This window comes from Dermacentor andersoni, chromosome 3 (assembly GCF_023375885.2).
Source record: "Dermacentor andersoni chromosome 3, qqDerAnde1_hic_scaffold, whole genome shotgun sequence".
NCBI classification, from domain to species: domain Eukaryota; kingdom Metazoa; phylum Arthropoda; class Arachnida; order Ixodida; family Ixodidae; genus Dermacentor; species Dermacentor andersoni.
In genome coordinates, this window is record NC_092816.1 from 11191068 (window position 1) to 11213840 (window position 22773).

At 52.2% G+C, this 22773-nt stretch overlaps 1 protein-coding gene across 4 annotated transcripts in view; it reads left to right on the top strand.

Annotated features, from left to right (window-relative positions):
• Positions 1 to 22773, top strand: part of Vps11 (vacuolar protein sorting 11) — a 152526-nt gene that overhangs the window by 36295 nt on the left and 93458 nt on the right. For all 4 annotated transcript variants that reach the window (XR_011893268.1, XR_011893267.1, XM_072287063.1 and 1 more), the window contains exon 10: positions 13621 to 13695. Coding sequence is in view for 2 of the 4 variants with exons in the window: in XM_072287063.1 (XP_072143164.1) it covers positions 13621 to 13695 (75 nt within the window). In the remaining 2 variants the exon portion in view is untranslated. The remainder of the gene's footprint in view (positions 1 to 13620; positions 13696 to 22773) is intronic.

Genomic DNA, 22773 nt, shown 5'->3' on the forward strand with positions numbered 1-22773 from the left:
TGGAGCCCAATGCCTGGTCGCTCGCGTGTACGGTCACGCGAACGGTGGCGCGTTCGGAGGAGGCCACGCGAGACGGTCTCGCAGAAGCATGGATCGGCGCACGCGCGGGACGTCCGCGGCGCTCGCCGATTCGCAACCCAAGAGGAAGAGCTTTCTCCTTTACGTGGCCAAGTAACCCCGCCAGCAGGCGGCGTTAGCAGCGCAACACTCCCGCAATCTCTCGCACTGTGCTTCAATCACACCGACCGCCGTGGGCCCCAGGCCACGCGGCGAAGCCGCATTGCAGGAGATGGGAGTTATGTGGGAAAACAAGATAGCAGGGGACGCGTGAGAGTCGCGCATCCCCACAAGGTCCAACGTCTTTCGAATCTCCTTTCGCATCATTTCTTTCTGTTTTGGAGATAGTCTATATGGTTTCACTTTAACTGGCTTTTCGGAGGTCAACTCATTATCATAGACTATCTCATCTGTTCATCCAGGTTTATCGGAAAACAGATCTCTGAACTCTTGAATCAGGTTCCTCCAGGTTCCGCACGCAGCCGAGAAGGCATGACCGAAGCAGACACCATGCAACTAATAAACGCCTTCGTCATTAGTCGTCTAACATATGCCCTGCCTTTCCAAACCACGCGGCGTAACGACATCAAACATGTGGACAAGCTCATAAGAATCGCCTGTAAAGCAGCACTTGGCCTGCCTGAAAGCACAAGCACTATCCGACTGCACGAATTGGGAATGATGAACACATTCGAGGAATATGCAGTGGCCACACTAATGGCGCAGCATGAACGGCTAAACACGACACCTCAGGCACGCTCGGTTTTAGATAGACTTTGTCACGATCTGCCCGGGTTCGTGAACGAGGGAGGACTCGAGGCACCCTTCGTTAGACAGATGCTCCGCAGCGTGGTGGTGATGAACGATGACAGACCGCTGAGCAGCTGTGCTCATCGGTGTTTATTGTTGCGGTGACCAATCTTTCCCACCAACCCTGGCAGGCCACCGAGCCTGGTAGGCCAACGAAGATTATGCCCGAGGGGTCGTCACATGCTTGCTACACCCCCCTACCCCCAGTTTGTTTGTTAACTAAAAAAACAAACATCCAAGTTCAGAACATAAGGCTCTGCCACCGTCCCAGCCAAGTCGACGGTGCCTGCTATTTAGGCAAGTAACGGTCCGGCGGCCTCTGCGGTCGAGTACTCCGCCTGGGCACTGGTGTTAACGGGCCGAGTGTGGCAACACCGGGTGCTGCCTGAACCAACCTCGCTTCGTCTGAAGGGTCCACAGTGGTCGGCCTTGTGAGTGGTGCCGGACTTGACACTGGCCCAACGGGCGCCACACCACTGGCAACGCTTGCCGCCTCCGAGGTGGGCATTGCTCCGCTGGAGGCAACTAGTGTTGCTGCTGGTCCTCCTCGGGCTGGATTTCTGAAGAGGCAGTTGACTGTGCCAGCCAGGTCCCGAGGCGAGGCCTAACATGGTCGGTGCCACGTGGCGCCGTCTGGCATGCGGACGAGCAGTGATGAGATGCTGGCAAGAGACACCACCTGTCCGGCGGACCGGGGGGGGTCAGGGTGGAAGTTCCTGGTGAAAACTGGGGCTCCCGACTCCGGCAAAAGCCCGGGACGGCACCCTTTGTCAGCAGTCAGCTTCTGCATCAGCTGCTTCAGGAGCGCTGTGGATCGGAGGTCTGGATGCAGGACGTCCAAGGGTGTCTTGACCATCAGACCCAGCAGGAGCTCACAGGGGGCACGGCCAGTGACATTGTGGTGCGTGGTCCAGTACTGGAACAGTATCCGCGCAATCTGCATCCGGAAATCCCCTGTCTGGCTCTTCTTGAGCTTGTCCTTGATGGTTTGCACCACCCGCTCGGCTGCACTGTTTGAAGCAGGGTGGTATGGCGGAACCATCATCCGGTAGATTCCGTTCTTCGTCAGCCAGGCCAGGTACTCTGTGCTGGCAAAAGCAGGACCATTGTCAGACATGATGGCGTCTGGCAACCCCTGGGCGGCAAAGACCTGTCGTAGTGCTGCAATGGTCACGCCTGCTGATGGAGTGGTGACAGGTAGAACCTCCACACACTTTGAAAAGGCATTCACACCACCAGGAAGTAATGGCCTTTTAAGGGCCCCCCAAAATCCACATGCAGGCGGGACCAGGGTCTCTGTGGGAACGGCCAGGGGGTGATTTCCACATGATGTGAGGCCCGCTGATGCTCCTGGCAGACTTGGCAACTCTGCACTATGTGAGCGACGTCCTCATCTAGGCCAGGCCACCATACGTGAGACCAGGCCACCATCTTTGTCTTTTCCACATCAGGATGACCCGCCTGCAGCAACTGCAGGACCCTGGACCGGGGACTTTGTGGGATCACCACCCTGGAACCCCACAGTATGCAGCCCTGCTACAAGCTCAGCTCGGTGGCCTTGGGGTTATAGGCCTGCTGAACCAATTCCTTCCCGCGAGACACCGCCTTGACAACCTGAGACAGGACTGGGTCCCGGCTGGTCGCCTGCAATACCACAGATCTGGAGAGTACCTCCAGGTAACCGTGCTCCAGCATGAACACTTCAACATGTCCTTTCTCGGGCGGTAAACCAGCTGGTAACTGTAAGCTGCCAGCTTCAAGGCCTAGCGTACCACGAGGTGATGCCTGCACGGGAACTGCCTTGTCAGGCCGCAGCAGCCCCAACAGCGGCTTGTGGTCTGTGACCTCCTCGAACTTCCGGCCCCACAGATACTGGTGGAAGTGTTCGACCCCAAACATGAGGGACAGGCTTTCCTTGTCCAGCTGGCTGTAGCGTTGCTCTGCAGCATGAAGCCAGCGAGAAGCAAACGACACAGGGCGTTCCTGGCCATCCTTATCCCGGTGTGCCAGGATGGCTCCCACGCCATACGGCAACGCATCTACTGTCAGGGTGGCAGGCTTTACAGGATCGAAGTGTACCAGCACTGGAGCCTTGGTGATTAGCTCCTTGCTGTGCTGGAAGGCCCGGTCCTGCTCCTTCTTCCAGACCCATGGCTGACCATCTCGAAGCAGAAAATGTAGCGGCTGTAGATGCTCTGAGAGGTTCGGCAGGAAACTCCTGTAGAAGTTGATGAAGCCGAGGTAGCTCTGAAGCTCCTTCTTGTTCTGGGGCTTAGGCGCCTTGAGCACAGCATCAACATTGCCAGGAGCCAGGGCTAGGCCAGCCTGGGAAATGACATGTCCCAAGTACTTAACACTCGGGGCCAGGAGAATGCACTTTCCCAGCTTGAGCTTAAGGCAGGCGTCCTGGAGCCGTGCCAGAACGTTGTGCAGGTTCTGCAGGTGGTTCCCGTCATCACTGCCAGCAACCAGGATGTTGTCCAAGTACACTGCCACGTGCCTCATGCCCCTGAAGAGGTTGTTCTTCTCCCTCTGAAATATGGGTGGCGCTGAGGGCACACCAAATGGTAAGTGTGTGTACTGGAAGAGCCCCGAAGTTGTTGATATTGCTACGGCACAATATGCGCGATCACGAAAGGCCAGCAGTGTGAAGACGACGACGACGATTAGAAGCTAGCGCGGGCTGTTGCCTCTTGGCCAAGCGCAGCGTATTTTCCTTGTAAATATATTTGTACATAGCTTTTCGTCTGCGTCTTCCTACGTAACATATCTGGTGGAGGTGGACGTTCCCTGTACCTCGTCACGGAGCTTCGCAGTGGACGGTACGTCGAGCCTTCCTTCATGGCTCCCGGCGACGACAACCCGACTCCGCCGGCTCCGACACCTGCTGCCACTTCGACGACCTACATCACTCTCCCCGCTCCCCGTGATCCTGGCGTATTCTCGGGCCAAGATGGGGAAGACGTCGATGACTGGATCAGCCTGTATGAACACGTCAGCCGCAATAACCGGTGGGACCCTACTATTATGCTCGCCAACGTAGTCTTTTACCTCGGTGGCACACCTCGAGTTTGGTATCGCACGCACGAAGATGAGCTCACCAGTTGGGATTCACTTAAGACACAGCTTCGAGACTTGTTCGGCAACCCCTACGGTCAACAACTTGCCGCGCAGAAGGCGCTTTCCGGCCGTGTGCAGACGTCAACAGAGCCCTATGTCACGTACATTCAGGACGTCTTGGCTCTGTGCCGCAAAGTTGACACCCACATGACTGAGTCAGACAAGGTTTCCCACATCCTCAAAGGCATTGCCGATGACGCCTTCAACTTGCTCGTTTGCAACAACGTAGCGACGGTGGATGCTGTTATAAGAGAGTGCCGCCGCCTGGAACTCGCCAAAAGCCGACGTATTGACCAGCAGTTTGCCCGTCTGCCCAACACCCCAGCGACATCTTCCTGTGCCGACGCTCCTCGTCCCAACAACACTGCCGATGTTACCAGGATCGTCCGGCGTGAGATCGAGGCCGCCTATCCGGCTGCCTTCGACTCCAGTCCCACCAACACATCTGCAGTCACGGTCTCACTGATCCAGGCAGTTGTCCGCCAGGAGTTTGAAAACATGGGTCTTCACACCATCTGCTCGGCCCATCGCCCTAATACCCGCCCGGCTTCTTCGATTTCGCCCCGTCCCGCATCTTCTTACCCACCACGTTTCCGCAACCCATCTGAATGGCGCACTGCTGACGACAAGCCTATTTGTTTCCACTGCCATCGAATCGGGCACATTTCTCGGCACTGTCGTAGTCGCTGGAGTTCCCCGAGCCGGCCTACTTATACTGCCTACTCTCGCCCCTCAGGTGGCCCTTCTCGTCCCTATGCCGCACGCTCCGATAATGCCGCCACTGATTCTCCTGCAACGAACCGCCCCTATTCTCGTTCGCCTTCGCCCCAACGACGACAATCTCGCTCTCCCCAGCCCCGTCGCTCCTATTCGCCGACTCCCTTCGGACGCCGCTCCCAGCCGGAAAACTAGACGATGCAGCGCCTCGAGGTGACGCTGCATTGCTCCCTACGCCGCCAAATCCTCTACTGACTTTGCCCACTCATCTGAACCTTCTTGACGTGCAAGTCGACGGTGTTTCTGTGTCTGCTCTCATAGACACTGGCGCGTATTTGTCCGTAATGAGCGCTGACCTTCGTAACCGGCTCAAGAAAATTATCACGCCCGCCACGACGCCTGTTGTCCATGTCGCCGATGGCGGAACAGCCCCCGTAATTGGTATGTGTACCGCCCGCGTCTCCTTCGCCGATCGCTCAACAATCGTGCTATTCACAGTCATCGCCCACTGTCCCCACGACATCATCCTCGGCTTAGACTTCCTTTCCGCACATTCTGCTCTCATCGATTGTTCCGCCAGTACTCTCCGCCTTGACCTGCCTGTTCTGGATCCTGCTGAACCACACCCCAGTCGCCTCAGTTCCGCCGACTTCGTTCGCTTGCCACCTTCGGCACTGACCTACGTTGACCTAGTGTCATCCCCACCAGTCCCTGACGGTCACTACATCGCGGCTCCTATGCAAGACGTCCTCCTTACACATGGGATCACAGTACCCCATACAGTTTTATCTATTACGGCGAATTGCGTCTGCCTGCCAGTGGTCAACTTTGGCTTGACGACACAAGTGCTGCCACGTGGGATGTCTTTGGCCCAGCTTTGTTCATTCGAGGATCACTCAGTAGCATCCATTGCAGTAGACGACACTTCATCCGATACTCCTCTACCATCGCAGTCGGCAAATTGTACCATCGCTGACTTACGGAAAATGATTGCCCCCGACTTGCCCTCCGAGCACGCTCGTGAACTCTACCGCGTTCTGTTTTCCTACCACGATATTTTTGACTTTAACGATCGTCCTTTAGCCCAAACTACAGCTGTCAAACATCGCATTAATACCGGCGATGCCCCTCCTATTCATCGCCGCCCGTATCGAGTGTCACCAGCTGAGCGTCAAGTTATTCACGCAGAAGTTCGCAAAATGCTTGCCAAGAACATTATTGAACCATCATATAGTCCATGGGCGTCACCTGTAGTACTGGTCAAAAAGAAGGATGGCTCATGGCGCTTTTGCGTGGATTATCGGCACCTTAACAGGGTTACCAAAAAGGACGTGTATCCCCTACCTCGGATTGATGACGCCCTTGACTGCCTCCACGGTGCTCGCTATTTCTCTTCTATTGACCTTCGCTCCGGCTACTGGCAGATTGCCGTGGACGATCTCGACCGCGAGAAGACTGCTTTTGTCACACCCGACGGTCTTTATCAATTCAAAGTGATGCCGTTTGGTCTATGTAACGCCCCTGCCACTTTTGAACGCATGATGGACTCCCTTCTTCACGGTTTCAAATGGTCCACGTGCCTGTGCTACTTGGACGACGTTATCGTATTCTCCCCAACGTTCGCTACGCACCTCGAGCGCCTCTCAGCAGTCCTGGACGTTTTTCGGCGAGCCGGTCTGCAACTCAACGCATCGAAGTGCCAATTCGGCCGTCGCCAGATTACCGTCCTTGGACATCTCGTTGACGCGAACGGAGTGCAACCGGACCCAGGTAAGATCCATGCTGTTACGCACTTCCCTGTTCCGAAGTGTGTCAAGGATGTGCGCAGCTTCATCGGCCTTTGTTCGTACTTCCGCCGTTTCGTGAGAAATTTCGCCACCATAGCACGACCACTAACCGACCTTTTGAAAAAAGACGCTCCTTTCCAGTGGGGTGATAACGAGGCCTCTGCATTCTCTCATCTAATCGACATTCTCACAACGCCTCCCGTTTTGGCCCATTTCGATCCTTCTGCGCCTACCGAAGTCCGTACTGATGCCAGCGGTCACGGAATTGGAGCAGTACTGGCACAACGCCAGCGTGGCCACGACCGTGTTATCGCTTACGCCAGCAGGCTCCTCTCACCCGCGGAGCGCAACTATTCCATCACTGAGCGTGAGTGTCTGGCCCTAGTTTGGGCGGTTGCGAAATTCCGCCCATACTTATATGGCCGATCCTTTTCCGTTGTCACAGACCATCACGCGCTTTGCTGGTTATGCTCACTGAAAGATCCTACAGGAAGACTTGGTCGCTGGGCCTTACGCCTCCAAGAATATTCGTATACTGTCACCTATAAATCTGGCCGACTGCACAAGGACGCTGACTGCCTGTCTCGCTACCCGGTCGACGAGCCTGACGACGCCGACAGTAGTAGCGCCAACGGCATTTTCTCTGTCTCTGCCTTCGGTAACATCGCCGATGAGCAGTACCGAGACCTATCGCTGCGAGCACTTATCGAGCGTCTGCGCTCTACACCTACCGACGCATCCGTTCGCCGATATGTCCTCCAGGGTGGCATTCTGTATCGAAGGAACTTCCTCCCTGACGGCTCTGACCTTCTTCTTGTCGTGCCAAAACAGCTACGACAGACTGTGCTCTTTGAGATGCATGACGCACCCACTTCAGGACATCTTGGGGTAACCCGCACGTACGACCGCGTCCGCCGCCGCTTCTATTGGCCTGGTCTCGCTCGCTCCGTTCGACGCTATGTTGCTGCCTGTGATCCCTGCCAGCGTCGGAAGACACCTCAGGTGCTACCTGCCGGTCATCTCCAGCCGATCACCGTCCCTGTGGAACCGTTCTTTCGTGTTGGATTAGACCTGCTCGGTCCCTTTCCCACGTCATCTTCTGGGAACAAATGGGTAGCCGTCGCGACTGATTACGCCACCCGATACGCTATCACTCGGGCTCTCCCTACCAGCTGCGCCACTGACGTCGCGGACTTTCTCTTGCGTGACATTATCTTGCTTCATGGCGCCCCGCGACAGCTGCTTACTGACCGTGGTCGAAACTTCCTCTCGAAAGTTATCGCTGACATTGTGCGTTCCTGCTCCATTCAACACAAACTGACTACTTCATACCATCCTCAAACCAATGGCCTGACAGAGCGGTTAAACCGTACTCTTACCGATATGCTGGCCAAGTACGTTTCCAAGGACCACCACGACTGGGACATTGCCCTTCCTTACGTAACATTTGCGTACAATTCTTCCCGGCACGACACCGCCGGATTTTCTCCCTTTTATCTACTGTACGGTCGCGAACCTACCTTGCCCCTAGACACGGCACTTCCTCCTGCTGCGGTCTCAACAAGCGAGTATGCGCGCGACGCCATCGCCCTCGCTGACCATGCACGCCAGCTTGCCCGTGCTCGACTGACGGCCTCACAGACCACTCAGCAGTGTCAGTACAACGCCCGCCATCGTGACGTACAGTTTTCACCTGGTGCGCTCGTGCTCCTGTGGTCGCCCTCTCGTCACGTCGGACTTTCAGAGAAGCTCCTTTCGCGATACACAGGGCCCTACCGCGTGCTGCGCCAGGTGACGCCTGTGACTTACGAAATTGCTCCTGTGGCCTCAACCTCGTCCTCTCCTGTGGCATCTAGTGATGTCGTACACGTCAGTAGGCTCAAGGCCTACTACACTGCTTCCGAGTCCGATCTTTAGTCGCTCCGGGACGGCGCTTTTGCAGCCGGGGGTAGTGCTACGGCACAATATGCGCGATCACGAAAGGCCAGCAGTGTGAAGACGACGACGACGATTAGAAGCTAGCGCGGGCTGTTGCCTCTTGGCCAAGCGCAGCGTATTTTCCTTGTAAATATATTTGTACATAGCTTTTCGTCTGCGTCTTCCTACGTAACAATATTGTGACATACTTGCGGGAGTCATCCTGGAGCACCAGCTGCTGGTAAGCATCTCTGAGGTCGAGCTTGGTGTACTTCTGTCCACTGGACAACGCTGACCAGAGATCTTCAATCCGGGGCAGTGGGTACTTCTCGACGGTAGCGAAGGGGCTGATGGTAACCTTGAAATCCCAGCAGATCCTGACACTGCTGTCTCGCTTGAGGACTAGTACTATAGGAGCGAGCCATTCAGACGTCTTGACGGCCACCAGGATGCCCTCTTGCAGTAGCCGTTGCAGCTCCTGGGTGACCCCGTCCTTCAGGGCAAGCGGCAGTGGGCGAGGCTTGAAAGAACCTGGCCGGGCTCCCTCAGATACACAGATGCCAGCCGTCGTGCTGGCGAATGTGCCCGCTCCTGGCTGGAACAGGGACTTGAACGCGGTTAGGAGGCTGGGGAGGTCTCTCACCACATGCAGGCTGGCTTCCTGCTACTCTGGCAGACAAATGTTTAGTGCATGAATCCAGTTTCGGCCCAGCAGCGTCGGCGACGACCCCTTGGTTAAGTAAGGGGGAAGGGTTGCCTCCCTGTCACCAAAGCGAATGCTGATCTGGGCCTGACTGTGGACCTGGGAGAGCTGCCCAGTGTAGCTGCGCAGGATGATGCCTGAAGCCTCGACGGACACGCTGGGGAAAGTACGCTTGAGTTTCCCGGCCATGACCAACATGCTGGCCGCTGTGTCTAGCTCCATGGAACTGGGGTGCCCGCAGATTTCGACGGTCAGCATGTACGGCGGCACAGCGACGGTACAAGGCCTGTGTGCCACATGTCGAAAATCGGCGGGTAGTCGGCCTCGACGTGGAGCCTGGCCGCGGAAGAACTTGAGCCTGCTGCTGCACTCCCCTGCCGCGTACTCTTGCGACGGCTACCCTGGCCGCAGGCTTGTATGGAACCTGGGCTTGAACTAGGCTGCTGCAGCTGTCCACTGTTTGTCCTCCCCCTTCGGCATACCCATGCAAGGTGCCCAGTTTTCCAGCACGTGAAGCATTGTGCCTGAGAGAACTGGCACTGTGAGAAGGAGTGGGCACCACCACAGCGACCGCAGATACTGCCCTTTGTCGCCAACTTGTTGACCGCCGCTTCCGCCGACGGTGAGCCAGTCGCACGGGCAATCTCGCCCACGTCCTTGGCGGCAGCTTCCATTGCCAGCGCTGCCTTTACGGCATCATCCAGCGAGGGGTCGGGAAGCTCCAGGAGTCACATCTGCAAGGCAGGGTTATTGAAGCCGCAGACGAAACGGTCCCGGAGCAGCAAGTCCAGCTGGTCCCCGAAGGCGCAGGCACTCGTTGACCCTCGTAGCGCAGCAACCAACTGCCTGAGGGTCTCTCCTTCCCGGTGGCTCCGGTTATTAAAGAGGAAACACTGCATTAGTGTGGACAGTGCTGGGTTGAAATGCGAGCGCAGTATGGTGAGCAGCTCACCCAGAGTCTTGACATGTGGCGTGGCTGGCTTGTGAAGGTCGAGCAGGAGACTGAAGATGCTGGTCCCTCATCTGGCCAGGAAAATGCCCCAATGTTTGGCCTCGGGTGTGTCATTTGCTCGGAAGAACACATGGACTTGCTCCTCGTAAACTGGCCAGGCCTACCTCGAACGGCTCAAGCCTTCCATATAGCGGCATGGCGGCAGCAATGGGAGGCGATGTTTCGCTGCTCGCAATGCGTGGGATGATCCATGGGTACTCGTCACCAGTGTCACAATCCGTCCTGGTTCGTGACAAGGGAGGGCTCGCGGCGCCCTCCCTTAGAGTATGCAAGAAATTGCAATATGCTCAGGGGAAAAGGAAATTACTGGTTTAGGATTTCAGACCACATGCTCTTTTCTACAGAGCGAAGGAATGTTAATTAGCTGGCATGTTTGGGTGAAACCGACACCTTCTTTAAATGACCACACAGCCATCATGCAAGAATAGATGATCGGACGCTATAGATTTGCTGGAATTGACACGAACTCTATCGCTATGTCAAATACATACTGCAAACCGGCACGCATGCTGTCCTATGTCTTTAGTGGACTGGAAGTGGCACAGCGATCGACAACTCGTTGCTATGGTATGCCTTGAATTGCGAGGGCATTTCAAGCCTCTGGCTTCAGGTGGCATGTGTGGTGTGGGGGAAGCACTCGGCCTGGCACCACTCGGCACTTGGAAAAACAGTCGCTCTACCAAAGCTGCACACTCACTGCTTGTGCGCTGCCATTCCAGTACGATTTCAAAATTTTAGCGCCACTCCTATTAAACTGTCAAAAACAATTAATCAAACAGGTCTAATCAATCAAGTTGATTAAATGAAAAGTGGACATTGATGAAGATTAATCGTGTTGCGGGATACATTTAATTGAGTAATCGATTAATCATTCATTAATATTACCAACTCTATGCTGTATGTGCTAAACCCACCTTGTTAGTCGTAAAATGTTTATTTGTGCGTGCACTGACTGATTGCAGTAGCTTTGACATTGTGGTAGAAGTTACAGGAGTAGCTTTTGCTTGTTGCAAGCCTTTTAACACCGTCAATTGCATCCAATGATCACGTGATGTTTACAGGTTTCATACTTTTCATAATTTCAAGCCAAAAAAATTTTGTGCTACTATGTGCATAATCAATAATGTAGGAGAGGTTGGGTTTTTCGACATGTTTTCTGAGTTTGGGGTTTACTGAGGCTAGTTTTACTGTATAAAATAATATTGGAAAATATGACCATGTGTCTTTAGCGCTGCTTAACATAGTACTTCATTTTCACAAAAGGGATATACAGTGAAGCCTTGTTAAACCGTAGTTTGCCAAAGCTAAGAAAAAGTATTTACTAAACGGTAGTACTGATTAACCGAAATAGTGTGATATCACCAGCTTACCTGTCAAAAATGGAACTCGGAGAGAGTGCAATGAATGGGCAAAAAACATGCAATATTTATCTACTTAGCACAACAAAAGTTTGTTATTTTCATTTGATGCCGCAGCGGCCGAGCAGCGACGACAGTGGCCTCAAACTCCCTTAAGCTGCGAGCCAGACAGCCCCCTTTTCTCAGCAAGCACCCGCATGATGCTGACGGTAACGTGCAGCTTCTGCCACTGTTGGGCCTGAATTGCCCGTGCTCTCGCTTTCCATGTCGTCCTCATCACTGTCATTAGGTGCCACTTCGGCAATAGTTGAGGAAACAATGGCGAGAAGTCGAGCCTTGAAAAGTTGAACCTCGTAGCCGACGTCTTTTCGCAGTTCCAGCAGCACTGCTGAGCATCTTCTCCTTCGCATTCCTAATGCCACACACCATAGTCAATGGTAGATCCCTCTAGCTTGCCAATACCGACTTCGTGTCACATTCGATAGCAAGAATGATGTCCAATATTACTTTTATGCTGAGTACCCGGTTTTTGTCCGAACTTTGGCATGACGCGAGTCCAGCTTGCATGACGCCACAACACAGACAAACACTAGCCAGCTACAACACTCTCTGGCTCGGAATCGAAATGTTGTTGATGGTAATGTGGCTTCACCCTTCCAAGCACCCGCTGCGTTTGTGCTTGGAGGCTGTTCTGATCTCTGAGGCTCGTTCTGCCTGGCCGACCTACCGCCATGATTGCGCTACAAAAAGTGCAAAAACTGCGTGTTAACTGATACGTGTGCAGTAAGCTGGAATGGTTTATGTGGACACAAAATGCATTATGTTCAATGGATGCTGAGCTGGGAATTTGACTTTACTACATTTAAACCAAAACTAATGCTTAACCCTTTCACTGTCGAGTGTTTTTGGCTGTAACGCAGCCCCAGTGTCAGCTTGGTTTTGGGACTATTAGGGAACAAGCATAGCAATTTATTAGATTATGATTACGATTGAAGAGTTGTGCTCGCAGACGGTCCAGAACGTGACGTGTCGAAAGGAAACAGCATGGGTGAGAAATCGCTTTTCTTCCACATATTTTCGGTTTGCTGTGCATGCTTCCGGGACGACGGTCCTGCCGTTTCAACATCTGACGTTGCGGAACTCGCCTCTTCCTCGGGTGAGAAGCTCTCAGAATCCCAATCCGAGCTCGGCTCGTATTCGGAATCGGAAGAGCCATCGCTCCAGTCTGCAGTCGAAGGCCCTGCGTTGCAGCCATCCGAAAGTAACCGCGCACACGGAGGGAGCACTTTCAGCTGTCCGCACAATGCAGAGAAATGGCACGTTATGAAATCAAGATGACAGATAGATATGGAAAGGAGATACAACAATCTTGTTTGTTGCTGATTGTGGCAAACCAGGCCACTGCAAGCGAGCGAAAGCAGCGATCGATTCATGCTTTAGTCTATTGGAGAGGCAACGGCGCGTGCCCCTAAACTTGACGCGCCGTAGCAGATGCGCCAACAGAATATTATTAAAAAAAAAAAGAAAACCTGCAAACCTGCAGCAGATGGCAGAACAACCCTTGTACCCGTTATCGTACATGCACTACATGGTCGCTCAATCGGATTGAGTAGCGCGCATGGAGTGACCACGCCCCCCAGCAAAGAAGGGTGGGCGCAGTCACTTCGTGCTCTTCAATATAAGTACCAACACAGCGCGGGGCAAAAATACGAGCTTCTAGAAAGATTCAACAGATGGCGCGACCAGTTGAGGCATGCCAGCTTTGCGCCTTCAGCGCCAATTTTTGAACGCACAATGGAGAACGTACCAGTACGTCAGTTACACTGCGGGGGGGAGGGGAGGAAGGGGGGAATGCAAAAATGTACCGATACATCAGTGACTGTGAAAGGGTTAAGGATGTATGGGTTAACGAGGTTTTACTATATTAGTTCTTCCAAAATTGGATTGAAATTTAGACCTCTCCTCTGGTGTCTCCAACTTCCTGTAGGGCAATGGCTTTCTTGTGTTGACAGGATTTTGTTTGTGACTGCATTTGGCAAACAAAGGCATGAAAATAAATATGCCTACCTGTGTCTGAAGCAAATATATAAAAGAATTTCTTCGCCTTGCACTCAACATACATGGATGCTGTCGTTCCAGCTTAGCACGGAGCCAGAAATATGACCAAGATGGTTTGGCGGACATCTTTCGGCAGTACGGGGACCATTTATACAGGTGGGAGTCAAATGCTCTTACAGCGACTAAATGTACTACATATACTGGGTGTTTCAGAGAGAACTTCAGCTGAACAGTAATGTTATTTCATTGTGCATTTCGCAGACATGTTTCTTGAAATTTATTTCATAGCAGGCATTTCTTGTAAATTGGTGTGCTTTGCATAAGGCCTGACTTTAATTTTGCAATTTCAATGTGTTTTTTAAAGTTGATAAATAGAGGTTCATTATTGAAAAATGTTTTAATGCATTAAATAGGTATTATCACATAGATATTAAAGTTTGCTGCTGCAAATGTATTCAGAAAACATCTGAATTCCTGCTGTGCTGTGGTTAATGCTCACTTAGAGTATTTTGGAAACACCTGGTAGTACACCATGTGGCATTCCTAGGACACTAGATTCTAGAAACACCTAGCAACCAAACCACTATTGGATCTAGTTACTTCAGTACTTCAGCACATTCATCACGGCATGCATCAAGTTTGTGGGGATGCGTGACTCTCGCGCGTCCCCTGATATGTTGTTTTCCCGCACAGCTCCCGTCTCCTGTAATCCGGCTTCGCCGCGTGGCTTGATGCCAGCAGCAGTCGGTCTTGTTAAAGTGCAGTACGAGAGAGGGCGCGAGTGTGGCTCTGCTAACGCCACCTAACGGCAGGGTGACTTGGGTGCAAAAGGAGAAGGCTCTTCCTCTTTGGCTCGGGGTCGGCAAGCGATGCGGACGTTCTGCGCGTGCGCCGATCCATGCTTCTGCGAGACCATCTCGTGAGGCCTACCCCGGAAAGGACGAACCCGATCATTTGAACGCGCCGCCATTCGCGTGACTATATGTGCGAATGACCAGGTGTTGGCGTTCAGCATGGGGCGAACATATTCTCTCGTTATCCGGTCGCAGTGGGTCGGACTTTCGCGATTTGTCGCGCACCCATTGGCATGTTTTGTGGATAGCAACTCGGCTAGCAGGCATTAGTCTATGAAAGGTGCAATAAATGCCCTTGTGATTGTTTGCATACTGTGTTGTCGATCCTTTGTCCCAAGAGCACGGGTGAGAACCCCACAAGTTACCTCATGTTGCTGCTCAAACTTAATGTGCAATTTCTGGCTACACAGCCTTCATAACAGCTCTTATTAAATAATACAGGTGTAGACGTGCCAACTATATACAATGGGAATTTAAAAGCGCACACTTCACCTGCAAGCTAGTGTGTGTGTGTTCATAAATATAGTTGAACCCACTTATAACAGTATTCCAGTGCCAAGAAAATCCCACAGCTATAATCAATAATTGTTGTAACTAGGTTGCACGAAAAAAAGTAGAGGGGTCAAGCATGCAAACCTTTTAGAGAGAAGTACAACGCACTTATGGCAATATTGGTTTTAATAATACTTGGATGTTACAATGAGCGGTTGCTGCACTGTGAACTTTTGTGAGTCCTCTATGATAAAATAAACAGCTTACTACAATGTTCCATGCGGCATTACTGGCTATAACAATTAAATGTGGCTACTGGATGTCTTTGGCGAAGAGAAAAGGGAAGCAAAATCCAGGAAAGAGGAACAACATAAGCCCCTTTGCCATATCTGCTTTTGTGCCACGCTTACCTTATGGCATGCCTTCGTCGCCCCTCTCCTGTCTTCTTTACACCCCTCTGACGTTGGCGAGAGGATAGTAGAGAGACGGGAGAGGGGAGCGCGGATCTGGTGCAATGTAGGCATGCCGTGTGAGGTGAGCTGCACAAAGACAAGTGTGGTGCAACACCTTGCGCTCTCTCTCTCTCTCTCTTTTGACAAGGCAATGCAACGAAGATGCACTGTGCAGGTTGCACAAAGTGGATGTAGCAAAGTGGCTCACATATTTTTTCCCAAGCATTTCGCATTCCTTTTCCTCTCAATGCACTTTCCAATAGCCAGATTTAATTGTTATAATGGATAACGCTGCGTGAGAGCATTGTAGTAATAACCAGTTTATTTTACCATAGAACACATACAAAAGTTGCCGAAGAGTCTGCTGGTCATTATTATATCTGATATATTGTTAAAAGTGGTATCGTTATAAGTGGGCTCAAGTGTAACATGTTGGCAATTCTTAGCGAAACACAAAACAATTTTTGTTATACAGTTAAACCTCAAGATAATGAACTTCAACATAACGAAATTCTCGATATAATGAAGTTGTAATGAAGCAGGTGCGCCTCATGTTTCGGATAGCAGCTCGGAGACAATGACGACGACCTGAGCTGTGACTTGCGAGAGAGGGAGGGCTGTTCGCTGCTGCTAGGCTGCTGTCTATCTGCTGTTTCACGCCTTCAATTAACCCTTTCCCTGTCGGACCTTTCTGGCCGTGACGCACCCCCAGTGTCGGCTTGGTTTCAGGGAACGAGCGTAACGGAATGAACATAGCAATTTATTTTTGATTATGATTGGTAAACAAATAACAAAGTCAATGGAATATGCACATTTCAGTGTTCTGCAGCTGTTGTTAGTAAACATCATCATCATCAGCCTGACTATAACATCCATTCAACATCCGAATCTGTCGATGCGGAACTCGCCTCTTCCTCGAATGAGATACTGTCCGAGTCCGAATCCGAGCTCAGCTCGTATTCTGAATCGGAAGAGACACCGCTCCAATGAGCAAGCGAAGGTCCCACGCGCGCAGCCATCCGAAAGTAAAAGCGCGCAGGGAGGAAGCGCTTTCAGTCGCCTGCGCAACGGAGAGAAATGGGACGTTGCGTGATCAAGAAGACAGAGGGAGATGGAAAAAGGCTAAAACAAAGTTTGAGGGGCTTTACGTTTACTGCTGCAAGCCGGAAGCGAGGGTGCGGCGAGAGAGCGAAAGCAGCACTCGAGTCATGTGTCGGTCCCTTTTCGGAGGGGCAATGGCGCGAGCCCCTGAACACGCTGTAGCAGACACACTAAAAGAAGAAAAATAAAAACATTCAGACCACCGGAGATGGCAGAACAACCCTTGAACCCATAACCACACGTGCGCGACGCATGATCCAGCGAACGCGGAGCGCCCGCGCCACTCAGCAAAGAGAGAGTGGGGAGTGGCAGTGGCACCGTACTCTTCAATACATGTACCAACACAGTGCGGGGCGAAAATACGAACTTGTAGAAAGATTCAACAGATGGCGCAGCCAGTCCAGGAGCGCCAGCTTTGCGCCCAGGAGCGAAATTTTGAACGCACGATAGACAATGTACCGGTACGTCAGTGACACTGTGGGGGGGGGGAAGCGCGAAGACGTACCGGTACGTCCGTGACAGCGAAAGGGTTAAACATCATTACATTTGGTGGAGATTGCTAGAATCTCTCAAGTCACCCTGAAGCTTCGCACTAGTATGTTGCCCACTGACACCATGACTGATGCGACCTACGCACCGACTGTACCCATGGCTGCCCCTGTCACTTGCGCCGCCGTTCTCTGTCAGCGCGACCCGGCCTTCTTTTGCGGGACCGGAGAGCATCACGTCGACGACTGGCTGTCCTCCTATGAATGTGTAAGTGCTCACAATAAGTGGGACGACCAGTCTAAACTCAATAACGTCATATTTTACCTTGCTGATGTCACAAATCTCTGGTTTAAGAACGATGAATCTGACATTTTGAGTTGGTCCGCATTCAAGACTCATTTTGCTGAAGTGTTTGGCCGCCCTACTGTCCGCAAGCTACGCGCCAAACAGCCTCTACGCCAGCGAGCACAGCAACCGGGCGAGAGCATCCCCAGCTATATTGACGATGTCTTGGATCTCTGCAGCCGTGTTAATCCAACGATGGCGGAGGACGAGAAGATCAACCACATTCTGAAGGGTATTGAGGACGACATGTTTTAAACGCTGCTGGCCTAGAGTCCAACCAGCGTCGCCGTACTCTACAACCTGTGTCAGAGTTTCGACGAATTGCACCGCAAACGTAACATCGCTCGCCAAAACGTCCCACAGGCGGACTCGGTCTCGGCCATTGCAGCTGCGGCGGGCCATAGCGATCCTTCTGCTCTCGTCCTTCAGCTCACGGATTTCATATGCAAGGAAGTGGTCCACCAGCTGTCGCTACTTCCTCAGAGTCAGGAGCCTGCCCCAACACTGACTCTGGCCGTGCAACAAGCCATCTGTGCCCAAATATCTGACGCACTTACTCCCGTTCGCCCGCCAGCTCCTGTGACGGTGCCGCTCTCCTATGTTGACTACCTGCCGCTATTCGCGTCTCCGACGGCACCGCTCTCTTATGCCTACTACCCGTCTTGGGTCACTCCTCCGCCACTCAACTACGCTGCCGCTGTCGCACGGATTCCGTTCCACCTCCAATGCACTGGGTTCCCCCTGCTCCCATTCCACGACAGTCACCCCAGCCTCTTCGTCAAGCCGGCACATGGCGCATGCAAGATAACAGGCCTATTTGCTTCGCCTGTGGCATTGCTGGTCACGTTGCGCACTTTTGTCATCGCAACATGTCCTCGCACCGTGACGCCTTTGACCAGTTTCCCTCCATGCCACAACATCCCGCTGACGTACGCTGCTAAGACGCCGGTGACTTGCCGCTGAGACTCTTCGATCGCGACTGCCGTTCAGACAGTCGTCGTTCTCCTTCTCCACGTTGACGGTCGCTGTCACCTATGCGTCGTCAGCCACCTACTGCCGAGGGAAACCGACTAGCGCAGTTCCGGAGGCAAGAACTGCAAGCTCATTGAACTTTCTAAGACCTCAATATTTTCACCACAGAATGTCATTGACGTCCATGTTGAGGTAGCATTCGCCGAAGAGCTTATCGATACCGGGGCCGCCGTTTCGGTCATCTACGAAAATCATTGTCGCAAGCTGAAAAAAGTTACGACCTCTCCATCTGGCATGGCACTCAGCACTGTATGCACAGCCCGTGTTGTCATCCAAGACATATTGTACATCATCGAGTTTTTGTGTAGCCCTCCTGTTCTCTTGATCACTTCCTGTCACGTCATAGTGCCATAATCGATTGTTCTCGCGCGAAAGTGGCCCTTTCGCCGCTATGTGACTCCCCATTGGTCGGCGCCGACCTCGGTGTTCACAAGGTCTTCGTTGATGGTGATACTGATCTACCTCCAGAGACGTCGGTGCTTGTGACCTTGTTGTGTAATGCCGTGCGAGACTCAACTGTGGCGTTTACACTGATTTCTCCCGTTTGCCGTCCTCACATTTAGGTCTGAATCCACTTTGATACCCATCCGTAATCCGCACCAGTATCCAGTTACCATACTGCGCGGTGAGTCCTTAGGGTTTGTGCAAGCTGTCACGTGTGTTGACGACCTTGATGTTCTCGATGGCACCACCTGTTTACATCTCGACGCCATAACTTGCGTCTCCTCAACACCGCCCTTAGCAGTTTTCGACAACGCCATTGCCGCAGACCTTTCGCCGTCTCATCGCACTAAACTTCTTGCTCTACTGAACGACTTCGTTTCTTAGTTCGACTGCAACAAACCATCCTTGGGTCGCACGACAGGTGTCTCATACTATCGACACCGGTTCCCATGCCTCCTTGCAACAGTGTGTGTATCGCGTTTCCGCAGAAGAGCACCTTGTTATCACAAAACAAGTGGACGACATGCTGCAGCGCGGCGTTATTCATCCTTCTCAAAGCCCTTGGTCGTCACCTGTTGTTCTAGTATGAAAGAAAGATGGCACCATTCTATTTTGTATCGATTATCGCCGCCTAAACAGGATGACAAGAAAAGACGTCTACCCACTGCCTCGGATTGACGATGCTCTTGACTGTCTGCAAGATGCCGAATACTTCTCGTCTTTAGATCTCCGCTCTGGCTATTGGTAGATTCCCATGGCTGAGGCTGACCGCCCAAAGACAGCTTTCATCACTCCTGATGGCCTGTGCGAGTTTAACGTTACGCCTTTCGGGCTCTGCAATGCTCCCGCTACCTTTGAGCGCATGATTGATACCATCCTTTACGGACACAAGTGGAAGACTTGTTTATGTTACCTGGATGACATAGTTGTTTTCTCACAGGATTTTCCGACATATCTCGCCTCTCTGCATGTCATCCTGACCTGTCTCACTTCAGCTGGCCTACAGCTCAATCTCAAGAAGTGCCGTTTTGCGTCACGTTGTCTCGAAAGACGGCATACTTCCTGATCCCGACAAGTTTCGTGCAGTCGCCGTGTTTCCGAAGCCCGCATCTATCAAGGCTCTGTGAAGTTTCATAGGCCTGTGCTCTTATTTTCAACACTCCATACGGAACTTCGCCTTTATTATCCCACCCTTGACGAAGCTGCTTACCGCAAGCAAAGGTATTCCCGCGTGGTCATCAGCATGCGATGAAGCCTTTGACAAGTTACGCGAGTTGCTGACTTCCCTGCCGATTCTTCGCCATTACGACCCAATTGCGCCGACTGAGGTTCACACCGACGCCAGTGGTGTCGGCCTTGGTGCGGTCTTTGCCCAACGGAAAGCCACGAATGAAGAATACGTCGTGGCTTATGCCAGTTGTACCCTTAAGAAAGCTGAGATGAATTACTCCGTTACAGAGAAGGAATGCTTGGCCATCATTTGGGCATTGGCCAAGTTTCGTCTTTATCTCTACGGCCGTCCTTTCAGCATTGTCACTGACCATCACACCCTTTGTTGGCTCTCCTCCTTTAAAGACCTGTCGGGCCACCTCGGACGTTGGGCGCTTTGCCTACAGGAATACGACATTCGTGTTGTATACCGCTCTGGTCGAAGGCATTCCGACACTGACGCACTCTCCCGCTCGCCGATGATACCTGATGTGGCTTCTCTTTCCATTCCTTCTCCAACCTCAGACCCGTCGCTACTGACTGCTATTGACATGCCCTCCGAGCAACGCAAGGACCCATCGCCCTGCTGCTCGACTACCTTGCCGTCCATTGATTGCTCCTTCAATGCAGACGTTGCGCCGTCAAGCAGCCCACTTTGCTGTGCGAGACAACACCCTCTACCGCCGCAACTATATGCCTGACAGTCGGAAATGGCTTCTGGCTATCCCTTGTCACATGCGCTCCAATATGTGTGCATACTTCCATGCTGACCCTCAAAGCACCCACGTCGGCATCCTAAAAACCTTCACAAGGCTGCGTCAATAATATTACTGGCGTGCAATGTATCGGTTTGTGCAGTAGTACATTCGATCATGGACCGCCTGCCAGCAAAGCAAAACTCCCCCACTGCGCCCTACTGGCCCATTACAGGGGCTACCGTGCCCTGCTCGACCGTTCGACCGCATAGGCATCAACCTCTATGGCTTGCTCCCATCCAGCAGATGTGGAAACCGCTGGATTATTGTTGGCGTCAATCACCTGATGTGCTACGCCGATACCGTGGCTCTCCCTGCCGCAACCGCGTGCGAAGTTGCGATCTTCATTCTTTGCAACTTCGTCCTTCGCCACAGTGCTCCTAGAGAACTACTCAGCGATAGGGGTCGTGTCTTATTGTCAGAAGCAATACAATCCCTCCTTCCCGAGTGCTGAATCATTCACCGGAAGTCGACCGCGTATCACTCCCAAACGAACGGTCTCACGGAGCACTTCAACCAAACACTGGGCGACATGTGGAGGATGTACGTTTCGTCCAACCACACTAATTGGGACACCGTAATCTCGTTAGTTACTTTTGCTTATAATACCATGACACGGGCGACCACCGGTTTTTTAACCTTTTTTTTTTCTCTTGTATGGGTGTGAGCCTTTTTGTCCTCTGGATACTATCCTGCCCCACCGACTTGATGCTTCCAAGTGCACAACTATTTCAGAAGTTGCCCGATATGCTGAAGATTGCCGCCAGCTGGCTCGTTTGTTGACCAGTGAGGATCAGGGGCGTCAGAAGACAAGACGCTACAGTTATCAGGCCATGCCCACGTTCCCTGCTGGTTCCCTTGTTTGGCTATGGATACCACCTCACACGCCTGTCCTTTCTTCTAAGCTACTTGCGCGGTACCACGGTCCATACCGGATCATCGACGCCTCCTCCCCTGCGAACTATATCGTTGAGTCCGTCACACCATCACCGGACCTTCGTTGTCGAGGTTGTGAGGCAGTGCATGGTTAGCCGGCTGAAGCCTTATTTCGATCCCCTCATCTTCTCTGCTCCCTGAGTCGCCAGGATGGCTCCGTTTCACACCCAAGGCCAGTGTAATGAAGCAGACGCGCCTCATGTTTCGGATAGCAGCTCAGAGACGACGACGACGATGACCCATGCTGTGATTTGCGAGAGAGCTCGGGCTGTTCGCTGCTGCTAGGCTGCTGTCTATCTGCTGTTTCTCGCCTTCAATTAAACATCATTACAAAGTATTTAACTTTTCATAACTTCTTGTCCAAGCGCACCATGTATTTAGAACCTCAGTATATCTAAGTCTGTTTATAAATGATTTCAGTATAGTTACACCTCAAAATAATGAATATTAGTGTAACAAAATTCTCAATACAAAGAAGTATTTAACTTCTTATAACTTGTCTATGGAACACCATGTATTTAGAACCTCAATTTAATGAAGTGTGTTTATACACCATTTTAATATAAGGAAATTTCACTGCTACCGCGAAGGAATACCGAGGCAATAAATAGAAACTGCCGTAGACGCAGATGGTCAAATGGTTAAAATACAAGCGACTGCATGCAAATCCAACTCTCAAATTGCGCACGTGACCAGGAGTGACCACCGAAGCAGAGCCACGTCACGTTCCTTTTAAAGTCCAAATGCGATAAGATCCTATCACGTCCCACGCCCCGCTGTATGCTTCGGTGTGAGTGAAAGCATGTGAGAGTGAGCCGAGAAGGATGGTGGCTTGATGAGCACTGTGCCATTTTCCTGCGTGAGCAAGGGGAATGGGCTGGAGAGGAGCAAGCTCACGATAACGCGATCAAGCACGCGTGACGGGAGGAGGAATAGGGGAGCAAGTTTTTCTAGCACAGCCATGAATGTGCATGGCTGTCAGTGGGGCTTTTAGATGTAATCTGGCGCCTGTGCAGATAGTGGGCGTGCAAGATGGCATGGCATCATATGTGCCGTCTTCCTGCACCTTTAGTACTTTAGGTTGCGTAATCTCAAGCTTCGCAGATGCATTGAAGCGAGAGGCAG